This window comes from Panthera onca, chromosome X (assembly GCF_046562875.1).
Source record: "Panthera onca isolate mPanOnc1 chromosome X, mPanOnc1 haplotype 2, whole genome shotgun sequence".
Classification (NCBI taxonomy): Eukaryota; Metazoa; Chordata; class Mammalia; order Carnivora; family Felidae; genus Panthera; species Panthera onca.
In genome coordinates, this window is record NC_138357.1 from 47,188,782 (window position 1) to 47,200,854 (window position 12,073).

General features: G+C 38.1%; 1 protein-coding gene across 7 annotated transcripts in view; it reads left to right on the forward strand.

Moving 5' to 3' along the window:
* The window catches only part of ZMAT1 (zinc finger matrin-type 1), a 44,963-nt gene extending 36,160 nt beyond the window's left edge, over window positions 1-8,803 (forward strand). For all 7 annotated transcript variants that reach the window (XM_081794072.1, XM_081794076.1, XM_081794073.1 and 4 more), the window contains one exon: window positions 6,283-8,803. In XM_081794072.1, coding sequence (XP_081650198.1) covers window positions 6,283-7,603 — 1,321 coding nt within the window. In that variant the 3' untranslated portion in view covers window positions 7,604-8,803. The remainder of the gene's footprint in view (window positions 1-6,282) is intronic.
* Window positions 8,804-12,073: the final 3,270 nt, after the last annotated feature.

A 12,073-nucleotide genomic window follows, 5' to 3' on the forward strand; every position in this document is an offset into this window, starting at 1 on the left:
TTTTAATTTTCTGAGGAACCTCCACACTGCTTTCCAGAGCGGCTGCACCAATTTACATTCCCACCAACAGTGCAAGAGGGTTACCGTTTCTCCACATCCTCTCCAGCATCTATAGTCTCCTGATTTGTTCATTTTGGCCACTCTGACTGGCGTGAGGTGATACCTGAGTGTGGTTTTGATTTGTATTTCCCTTATAAGGAGCGACGTTGAACATCTTTTCATGTGCCTGTTGGCCATCCGGATGTCTTCTTTAGAGAAGTGTCTATTCATGTTTTCTGCCCATTTCTTCACTGGGTTATTTGTTTTTCGTGTGTGGAGTTTGATGAGCTCTTTATAGATTTTGGATACTAGCCCTTTGTCCGATATGTCATTTGCAAATATCTTTTCCCATTCCGTTGGTTGCCTTTTAGTTTTGTTGTTTCCTTTGCTGTGCAGAAGCTTTTTATCTTCATAAGGTCCCAGTAATTCACTTTTTCTTTTAATTCCCTTGCCTTTGGGGATGTGCCGAGTAAGAGATTGCTACGGCTAAGGTCAGAGAGGTCTTTTCCTGCTTTCTCCTCTAAGGTTTTGATGGTTTCCTGTCTCACATTCAGGTCCTTTATCCATTTTGAGAGTATTTTTGTGAATGGTGTGAGAAAGTGGTCCAGTTTCAACCTTCTGCATGTTGCTGTCCAGTTCTCCCAGCACCATTTGTTAAAGAGACTGTCTTTTTTCCATTGGGTGTTCTTTCCTGCTTTGTCAAAGATGAGTTGGCCATACGTTTGTGGGTCTAGTTCTGGGGTTTCTATTCTATTCCATTGGTCTATGTGTCTGTTTTTATGCCAATACCATGCTGTCTTGATGATTACAGCTTTGTAGTAGAGGCTAAAGTCTGGGATTGTGATGCCTCCTGCTTTGGTCTTCTTCTTCAAAATTACTTTGGCTATTCGGGGCCTTTTGTGGTTCCATATGAATTTTAGGATGGCTTGTTCTAGATTTGAGAAGAATGCTGGTGCAATTTTGATTGGGATTGCATTGAATGTGTAGATAGCTTTGGGTAGTATTGACATTTTGACAATATTTATTCTTCCAATCCATGAGCAGGGAATGTCTTTCCATTTCTTTATATCTTCTTCAATTACCTGCATAAGCTTTCTATAGTTTTCAGCATACAGATCTTTTACATCTTTGGTTAGGTTTATTCCTAGGTATTTTATGCTTCTTAGTGCAATTGTGAATGGGATCAGTTTCTTTATTTGTCTTTCTGTTGCTTCATTGTTAGTGTATAAGAATGCAACTGATTTCTGTACATTGATTTTGTATCCTGCAACTTTGCTGAATTCATGTATCAGTTCTAGGAGACTTTTTGTGGAGTCTATCGGATTTTCCATGTATAATATCATGTCATCTGCAAAAAGCGAAAGCTTGACTTCATCTTTGCCAATTTTGATGCCTTTGATTTCCTTTTGTTGTCTGATTGCTGATGCTAGAACTTCCAGCACTATGTTAAACAACAGCGGTGAGAGTGGGCACCCCTGTCGTGTTCCTGATCACAGGGAAAAAGCTCTCAGTTTTTCCCCGTTGAGGATGATGTTAGCTGTGAGCTTTTCATAAATGGCTTTTATGATCTTTAAGTATGTTCCTTCTATCCTGACTTTCTCAAGGGTTTTTATTAAGAAAGGGTGCTGGATTTTGTCAAAGGCCTTTTCTGCATCGATTGACAGGATCATATGGTTCTTCTCTTTTTTTTTTATTAATGTGATGTATCACGTTGATCGATTTGCGAATGTTGAACCAGCCCTGCATCCCAGGAATGAATCCCACTTGATCATGGTGAATAATTCTTTTTATATGCCGTTGAATTCGATTTGCTAGTATCTTATTGGGAATTTTTGCATCCATATTCATCAGGGATATTGGCCTGTAGTTCTCTTTTTTTACTGGGTCTCTGTCTGGTTTAGGAATCAAAGTAATACTGGCTTCATAGAATGAGTCTGGATGTTTTCCTTCCCTTTCTATTTCTTGGAATAGCTTGAGAAGGATAGGTATTATCTCTGCTTTAAACGTCTGGTAGAACTCCCCTGGGAAGCCATCTGGTCATGGACTTTTATTTGTTGGGAGATTTTTGATAACCGATTCAATTTCTTCGCTGGTTATGGGTCTGTTCAAGCTTTCTATTTCCTCCTGATTGAGGTTTGGAAGAGTGTGGGTGTTTAGGAATTTGTCCATTTCTTCCAGGTTGTCCAATTTGTTGGCATATAATTTTTCATAGTATTCCCTGATAATTGTTTGTATCTCTGAGGGATTGGTTGTCATAATTCCATTTTCATTCATGATTTTATCTATTTGGGTCATCTCCCTTTTCTTTTTGAGAAGCCTGGCTAGAGGTTTGTCAATTTTATTTATTTTTTCAAAAAACCAACTCTTGGTTTCGTTGATCTGCTCTACAGTTTTTTTAGATTCTATATTGTTTATTTCTGCTCTGATCTTTATTATTTCTCTTCTTCTGCTGGGTTTAGGCTGTCTTTGCTGTTCTGCTTCTATTTCCTTTAGGTGTGCTGTTAGATTTTGTATTTGGGATTTTTCTTGTTTCTTGAGATAGGCCTGGATTGCAATGTATTTTCCTCTCAGGACTGCCTTCGCTGCGTCCCAAAGCATTTGGATTGTTGTATTTTCATTTTCGTTTGTTTCCATATATTTTTAAATTTCTTCTCTAATTGCCTGGTTGACCCACTCATTCGTTAGTAGGGTGTTCTTTAACCTCCATGCTTTTGGAGGTTTTCCAGACTTTTTCCTGTGTTCGATTTCAAGCTTCATAGCATTGTGGTCTGAAACTATGCATGGTATAATTTCAATTCTTGTAAACTTATGAAGGGCGGTTTTGTGACCCAGTAGGTGATCTATCTTGGAGAATGTTCCATGTGCACTCGAGGAGAAAGTATATTCTGTTGCTTTGGGATGCAGAGTTCTAAATATATCTGTCAAGTCCATCTGATCCAATGTATCATTCAGGGCCCTTGTTTCTTTATTGACCGTGTGTCTAGATGATCTATCCATTTCTGTAAGTGGGGTGTTAAAGTCCCCTGCAATGACCACATTCTTATCAATAAGGTTGCTTATGTTTATGAGTAATTGTTTTATATATCTGGGGGCTCCGGTATTCGGCGCATAGACATTTATAATTGTTAGCTCTTCCTGATGGATAGACCCTGTAATTATTAGATAATGCCCTTCTTCATCTTTTGTTACAGCCTTTAATTTAAAGTCTAGTTTGTCTGATATAAGTATGGTACTCCAGCTTTCTTTTGGCTTCCAGTAGCATGATAAATAGTTCTCCATCCCCTCACTCTCAATCTAAAGGTGTCCTCAGATCTAAAATGAGTCTCTTGTAGACAGCAAATAGATGGGTCTTGTTTTTTTATCCATTCTGATACCCTGTCTTTTGGTTGGCGCATTTAATCCATTTACGTTCAGCGTTATTATAGAAAGATACGGGTTTAGAGTCATTGTGATGTCTGTATGTTTTATGCTTGTAGTGATGTCTCTGGTACTTTGTCTCACAGGATCCCCTTTAGGATCTCTTGTAGGGCTGGTTTAGTGGTGACAAATTCCTTCAGTTTTTGTTTGTTTGGGAAGACCTTTATCTCTCCTTCTATTCTAAATGACAGACTTGCTGGATAAAGGATTCTTGGCTGCATATTTTTTCTGTTTAGCACACTGAAGATATCGTGCCAAGCCTTTCTGACCTGCCAAATTTCAAAAGAGAGATCAGTCACGAGTCTTATAGGTCTCCCTTTATATGTGAGGGCACGTTTATCCCTTGCTGCTTTCAGAATTTTCTCTTTATCCTTGTATTTTGCCAGTTTCACTATGATATGTCGTGCAGAAGATCGATTCAAGTTACGTCTGAAGGGAGTTCTCTGTGCCTCTTGGATTTCAATGCCTTTTTCCTTCCCCAGTTCAGGGAAGTTCTCAGCTATTATTTCTTCAAGTACCCCTTCAGCACCTTTCCCTCTCTCTTCCTCCTCTGGGATACCAATTATGCGTATATTATTTCTTTTTAGTGTATCACTTAGTTCTCTAATTTTCCCCTCATACTCCTGGAGTTTTTTGTGTCTCTTTCTTTCAGCTTCCTCTTTTTCCATAACTTTATCTTCTAGTTCACCTATTCTCTCCTCTGCCTCTTCAATCCAAGCTGTCATTGTTTCCATTTTGTTTTGCATTTCGTTTAAAACGCTTTTCAGCTCCTCGTGACTGTTCCTTAGTCCCTTGATCTCTGTGGCAAGAGATTCTCTGCTGTCCTCTATACTGTTTTCAAGCCCAGCGATTAATTTTATGACTATTATTCTAAATTCACTTTCTGTTATATTATTTAAATCCTTTTTGATCAGTTCATTAGCTGTTGTTATTTCCTGGAGATTCTTCTGAGGGGAATTCTTCCGTTTGGTCATTTTGGATAGTCCCTGGAGTGGTGAGGACCTGCAGGGCACTTCCCCTGTGCTGTGGTGTATAACTGGAGTTGGTGGGCGGGGCCGCAGTCAGACCTGATGTCTGCCCCCAGCCCATAGCTGGGGCCACAGTCAGACTGGTATGTGCCTTCTCTTCCCCTCTCCTAGGGGCGGGATTCACTGTGGGGTGGCGTGGCCCGTCTGGGCTACTTGCACACTGCCAGGCTTGTGGTGCTGGGGATCTGGCGTATTAGCTGGGGTGGGTAGGCAAGGTGCATGGGGGCAGGAGGGGCAGGCTTAGCTCGCTTCTCCTTAGGTGATCCACTTCAGGAGGGGCCCTGTGGCAGCGGGAGGGAGTCAGATCCGCTGCCGGAGGTTTGGCTCCGCAGAAGCACAGAGTTGGGTGTTTGCGCGGAGCGAGCAAGTTCCCTGGCAGGAACTGGTTCTCTTTGGGATTTTGGCTGGGGGATGGGCGGGGGAGATGGCGCTGGCGAGCGCCTTTGTTCCCCGCCAAGCTGAGCTCTGCTGTCTGGGGGCTCAGCAGCTCTCCCTCCCTTTGTTCTCCACCCTTCCCACTTTCTGAGCAGAGCTGTTAACTTATGACCTCCCAGATGCTAAGTCATGCTTGCTGTCAGAACACAGTCCGTCAGGCCCCTCCGCTTTTGCCAGCCTGACCCGGGGGCTCTGCTTGGCTGGTGAGCCGCCCCTCCGACCTGGCTCCCTCCCACCAGTCCGTGGAGCGCGCACCGCCTCGCCGCCCTTCCTACTCTCTTCTGTGGGCCTCTCGTCTGCGCTTGGCTCTGGAGACTCCGTTCTGCTAATCCTCTGGCGGTTTTCTGGGTTATTTAGGCAGGTGTAGGTGGAATCTAAGTGATCAGCAGGACGCGCGGTGAGCCCAGCGTCCTCCTACGCCGCCATCTTCCCTCCCAATCAAGAAATTGTGGTTTATATACACAATGGAGTACTACGTGGCAATGAGAAAGAATGAAATATGGCCATTTGTAGCAACATGGATGGAACTGGAGAGTGTGATGCTAAGTGAAATAAGCCATACAGAGAAAGACAGATACCATATGTTTTCACTCTTATGTGGATCCTGAGAAACTAACAGAAACCCATGGGGGAGGGGAAGGGAAAAAAAAGAGGTTAGAGTGGAAGAGAGCCAAAGCATAAGAGACTCTAAAAACTGAGAACAAACTGAGGGTTGATGGGGGGTGGGAGGGAGGGGAGGGTGGGTGATGGGTATTGAGGAGGGCACCTTTTGGGATGAGCACTGGGTGTTGTATGGAAACCAATTTGACAATAAACTTCATATATTGAAAAAAATAAAAAAATAAAGGAAAAATGAAAATAAAAAAATAAAATAAAATAAAATAAAATAAAATAAAATAAAATAAAATAAAATCTCAGGGTTCCAGAACAAATATCCATTACACTTATAGCTCTATACAAAGAACTAATTAAAACTTTTAAAATAATGTGACATTCAAATCAGACAATCCTCAGGGCATTAAATATTATTTGTTCTTTCCCACATATCCCAACATGTCTTACATGTTTAGTACTAAGGCAGTATCAGCTATGTCTGCATGTTTGTACCCATCTTCCCTTTCATCTCAGCCCTGAAATTTTTTTTTTATTTAAAAAATTGTGAGGTGCCTGAGAAATATGACTGTTCCTGCTGCTTCTTTTTAGCATAAAAAGTGATGATTTACAGCGTTTATATTGAAGTAAGCTTTTAATATTTGTTTGGACTTTTGTTGTTGTTTTTTTCCAGACTAATCTTTTTAAAATAAAGAAAGTATTCAGAATAAAATAGCCTAGTAACAAGAACTTTCTACTGTTTTCTTTGCAGAGAATCCATTGTTATCAGTCTAGTGAAGAATCCCAAGAAGACACAAGACTCTTACCAAGATGAATGTGAAGATTACATCAAAATGCAGAAATCCAGAGGACCAGAGCCCAAGATTTGTTTCAGGAAGATGGAAGAGAGTTCTTTGGAAGCCCGTTGGTACAGGGAAGTAGTTGATTCTAGATCCACACATACAATGTTTGAACAGAGACTCCCATGTGAGACTTTCTGGACATACCCAGGATCATACAGTATTTCACAAACAGCAGAAAACCATTTACCTCATTGTTTACCAGCTCATTCAAAGAAGACATATGACTCTTTCCAAGATGAACTGGAAGATTACATCAAAGTGCAGAAAGCGAGAGGACTAGATCCAAAGTTTTGTTTCAGAAAGATAAGAGAGAACTCTATAGAGACCCATGGGTACAGAGAAATTGACTCTGGACCCAGACAACAAATGTTTGAGCAAAGATTTTCACTTGAGACTTCCCAGACTTACCAACAACCATATAATATTTCACCAGTGGAAAGCAAGTTGCATTATTGGTTACCAGTTCATTCAAACAGAACTTATGATTCTTTCCAAGATGAGCTAGAAGATTACATCAAAGTGCAGAAAGCCAGAGGACTAGAGCCAAAGACTTGCTTCAGAAAGGTTAGTGATAGCTCTATAGAAATCCATAAGTACAAAGAAAAGGTTGATTTCAGACCCAAACATAGAATTTTTGAGCAAAAAGTCCCATTTGAGACTTCCCACGCTTATACAGGATCATACAGTATTTCCCAAGTAGTGGAAAACCAGTTACCTCATTGCTTACCAGCTCATGACAGCATACAGAAACTAGACTCTATATCTTCCTGTCAACCCATCAGAGACTGTTTTCCAGAAAAGCCAGTACCCCTGAGCCTTAGTCAGCAAGAAAATAACTTTGGCTCATACAGTGTAGAATCTGAAGTTTACAAGCACCTCTCAGAAAACAATACCAGTGACCATAAAGCAGGTCACAAACGAAGACATCAGAAGAGAAGAAGGCACCTGGAAGAAGGTGAAGACAGGTCAGAGAAAGAGCAATCGAAGCATAAAAGGAAAAAGAGTTATGGTGATACAAATCTAGACAAGGACAAGAGCATCCGACAAAGGAAAAGAAAGGGAGATCAAGTCAGCGTCAGTTCAGGAAAGCTTAAACATCGAAAAAAGAAAAAAAGCCATGGTGTGCCCACTGAGAAAGAAGAACGTAAGCACAAGAAAGGGAAAAAGAAACCTGTTGAAGAAAAGACAGAAGAGGAAATGCTTTGGGATGAATCTATTCTTGGATTTTGAATTTTTAGTTTTGTTTACCCAAGGATGAATTGAAGAAATCAGTTATAGATTTAGACAAAGACAGGAACATCCAGAAGAAAAAGAGCAGTGGATATAGTTAGTGTCAGCTCCAGAAAGCTTAGTTTTTGTGTTTATAATTTGAAATTGAATTGAAAGAAGAAACAAACAAGCTTAAATATACTGAGAAAGAACATAAGAAGAACATAAGAACACAACCAGAACATGAGAGAAAAAGAATTCTGTTGAAGAAAAGACAGAGAGTCAATGTTTTGGGATGAGTCTGTTTTAGGAATTTCATTTTGTTTACCCAAGGATGAAATGAAGAAATCAGTTTAGAAAATGGATTTAGACAAAAACAAGAACAGCCAGTGAAGAAAAGCATAGGTAGATATGATCATTGGCTATTCAGGAAAGCTTAGTTTTAGGGGGTGTAAAAATTGAAATTGAATTGAAAAGAAGAAACAAGCATAAATCTAGCCTCTGAGAAAGAAGAACATAAGAACACAAGAACAGAAAAGAAAAGGAAATCTGTTGAAGAAAGACAATGCTTTGGGAGGAGTCTATGCTTGGATTTTGAACTTTTTAGTTTTGTTCCCTTAAAGTTGAATTGAAGAAATAAGTTGAAAAGTCTGATTTCATAAAATTTATGTTACTTGAATGCTTCCTAAGTGAACAGTTAACTTTAACCTCTAACAAAAGCCAAGTGGAGTAAAAGTATTCAATATGCCTTTTCCTCAAGTTAGTTTTTTTCTCATTTTCTTTAAAAAATTACATTTCTTATATAAAATGTAATTTTGCTTAATGAGGTTGTCTCTACTTCTATTCATCAAATTGCTGTAGTGGTGAATTATTTGCCCATGAAAGATTAATTTATTTTAAATGAGAGAATTACCAGGCATTACAAAATCCATTCCTTGTTTGGGTTTGTGTTAGTGTTGGTATTTTATTGTTATTGTGTGTTTGTTTTTTGATTTTCTCTAAGAAAAATGTATGAAGCAATTTAGATCAGTTTTTTTGTTTGTTTGTTAAATCTAATTTGCAGTGTATTTTTGTATTTTCTAGTTCTAAAAGTGGAAAAATGAAACTGTCTGTAATAAGTTTAGATGATATATAGTTTTAAAAAGCTCTCAAAAAGTACTGATACAAAATCAGTCTATATTCTGGAAATGTTTATATTATATTAAAGTGTTTTAATTTCTACAGACTGTTTTATGTAAATGATCATTTCCCAGCCAAAGATGATTTTATTTTGGGAGTGAGAGTGGAAATAATGAAACCTCTCAGGACCTCTCAGGAGATCACAGTGTAAAGTTGTAACAACTCCATTTATTCTACATCTTGCTTATGAGAAGCTGATATTCAGACTGGAGTTCAGTTTTAAGTTTAAAAATGTGACGAACTAAACACTTGAAACTGAAGAAGAAAGAATTTATAAGTGGAAAGGGCTGTGAGGGTGCATTACCTTGAAACTCTTTCATACTTTTTTTTTTTTTTACTCTGGTGCTCCCTTTTATATGATAAGCACTTCCTGTAAGCATTTGAGCATCACCATGGTATAGTAGAAAGAGTAATCCTGGGAATTCAAATCCCAGGATTCTGGTCTCAGTTGTACTATCAAGTCGACTGTGTGACCTTGTGGCAATACCATCAGAATCCAACATGGAGTCATTAGAAATAGGAAAAATAGGCTATAGTATTCATATCCAAAAAAGGAATCTTATTCAAAAAAGTAAATAAATTTAGACGGCGTTGTATCTGCACATAGGTGGGACTTTTAACAGTGTTTTTTCTTGAGATTTCACTGAAACGTTAAATAGGAGCTGAAACATAATATGATTGTTTGGGTTTATACCAGGTTGAATGAATAGTCTGAAAGGTAGTTAGATCCCAAACTAACTTTTATTCCATGAGACTGTTGGTATAAGATTATTTGCTACTACTACAATACTACTGCCCTTCTTTTTAACACATCTGGTATACTAGTGAAAGGAGAAGGAAAAGAAGAACCAGAGTAGCAAATAGACTGGAATTAGCCACAAAAAATGGCTAAATTTCTTTTCTGAACATGGCAAAAAAAATGCAGCTTGTTTTCACAGAAAGTAAAGATCAATTGAATTGTAAGCATTTTTAGAATTGATAAATTCTTTTGCATAAGTCCATTTTGTGTTGAAAGGTGGAGGGTAGGAATTCAAAACTATATAAGAATATTTACTAAGACACCAAATTACCATGATCTTTTCCAAATAACTTAAATAGATAAATGATTTATTAAAATTAGCAGCACCCAATCTCATCAACGCTGTGTAAATCATGCAATATTTTAACATTAAAATCATTTAAATTAGGTGGGGTAGCAAGTTGGGGGATGGATAAGGGTGTGGTGTTAACTACATTCTTGGAGAAGTTACTATTGACTTGCTCTAGAAAGTGGTTTTGCAAATTTTTAAAACAAAAACTATTTTGACAAAACACACTTTTTGTTAACTCTATAATAAAGTTAATTTTCTATTAACTGGGAAGTATTTTCTAGGTGAAGCTGGAGACAAGGACCTAGAATCTGACTTTGGCACATTTGCTATGCTCCCAACTTCTGCCACTGAGCACAAGGAGGTTACAGTATAAGTCAAGATATTTAAATATATATACAGGATCCAAAATTAACTCTACTTCTGGATTTGAGTGCTGAATCTAGTAAGATTAAATTTAATGGTATAAACATTAAATCCTGCATTTGGATGTAGAAGATACTACAAAAATATATTTGAGGAGACATAGTTTAAGATATTGCATGTGAAAACAGTGTTGAGATTTTTATTACATGCTTAGTTTGAAAGACAAATATACCCATCCAGACATAAGATCACATGTGATCTAAGCAAATTACCAGTCAATATTCAGACAAATTAATAGTACCTAGTCTCATAGGTATATCCCCAATTAAATAGAAGATCGAGGCAAATTATGGCTGAATTTGGAAAATAATTTTCAACAATTGCAGTCTTAGGAAAAAAATAGAATTGACTGCCTTTTTATATGCATGCCTTAAACAAATAATAAGAGCTGGCTATCACCATTCAGCCAATAAAGAACCTGAGAAAAAAATGAACAGATTCTATTCCACAAACAACTCACAATCTAACAGAGTAAATAGACCAATAAACAAGAAATTGCAATATAAATTTGATAAAGGCTACAATAGTACTGAAGGATGCTCTGGTTTGGAGGGTAACAAAATTAATGGAATGAGAAGTGGGCATTCAGGAAAGGCTTCCAAAGGAAGTGACATCTAAATAGACCTTTTCCTCTTAATTCAAAGACATTTCTTTGATACATTCACTTGGCTATATAATAGGTCCTTCAAACTTAATATAACCACACAGAGTGCCTGCTTCTGTCATTACCAATCATTCATCTTCCAGTTTTCCCCATTTCTATAAAACCGTCCAGTTGCTCAAGCCCAAAACCATTTTTGAGAACCTCTTCACTTTTACATTAGTCCATAAGCAATCCTCCTTGATTGTATCACCAAAATATCTCTCTTAATGTCCAATTCTCTTCATCTTCACTGCCACCACTCTAATCTGAGATATCATTTCTTGATAAAACTAAAAAAAATAGGTTTGAAAGCAACTGAAACATTCAAAGAAGACATCAGAGGTTCTGAATTACAGGTAAGTGGGTAAAAACTACACAGAATCAGCAAGAGATCAAAGAGTGCTGTGGTGAACTAGGTCCTTGATTTCAGAATGATCCAGCATAGTGTTTTCCTCCAGAAGAACAAACCCACATACACAAAGAAAACTGCTAGTTTCAGAAACAAAATTGAATAGTACAAAACACTGGGTAAGGGTAAGAGAAAGTAAAAATAGTAGTGGATAGGGGAAGAATCCAGAGAAAGCAGATCCAAGGAAGTCTTATGACAGCAAAATAAACCTCTAAAGGTGTGAGTAGCACCTTGGAAGGCCAGACCTGCAGAATGTGAACACACCAGAAAAATGAAGATAACAAAGTAAATGAAAACTATCTCAGTATTTTAAAATGAGCTGAAAGAAAGAAAACATTTAAGGGCTTTGATATACAGCATAAATTCACAAAGAGAACCCAGAAATAGACAACAGAAAAATGTGAAACAAAAACTGACAGAACTAAGTAAATAAAAAATAAGCGAAGATTAGATTGCAAGGAATACAAAAGAGAAGAGACACTGTGGTAAAGAGGGAAATAATTGAAAAATTTTTTTTAATTCCATAGATTGATAGAACAGATAAGAGATAGTCAGTGGAGATAAATTTGTTGTAATGGATACTATGTTGGTGCTGCCCAGAACCATTCCTCACCCCTGCCCCAATATCTCAGGACAAAGGCACCCATTTCCCCAACTTTTGGGTATTGACCTTGTCTGAAGGGAACTGTGTTTCCTAAGATCATGCCCTCTTCTAGGGGCAAGCAGCAACCATTTGTGGGTTTATG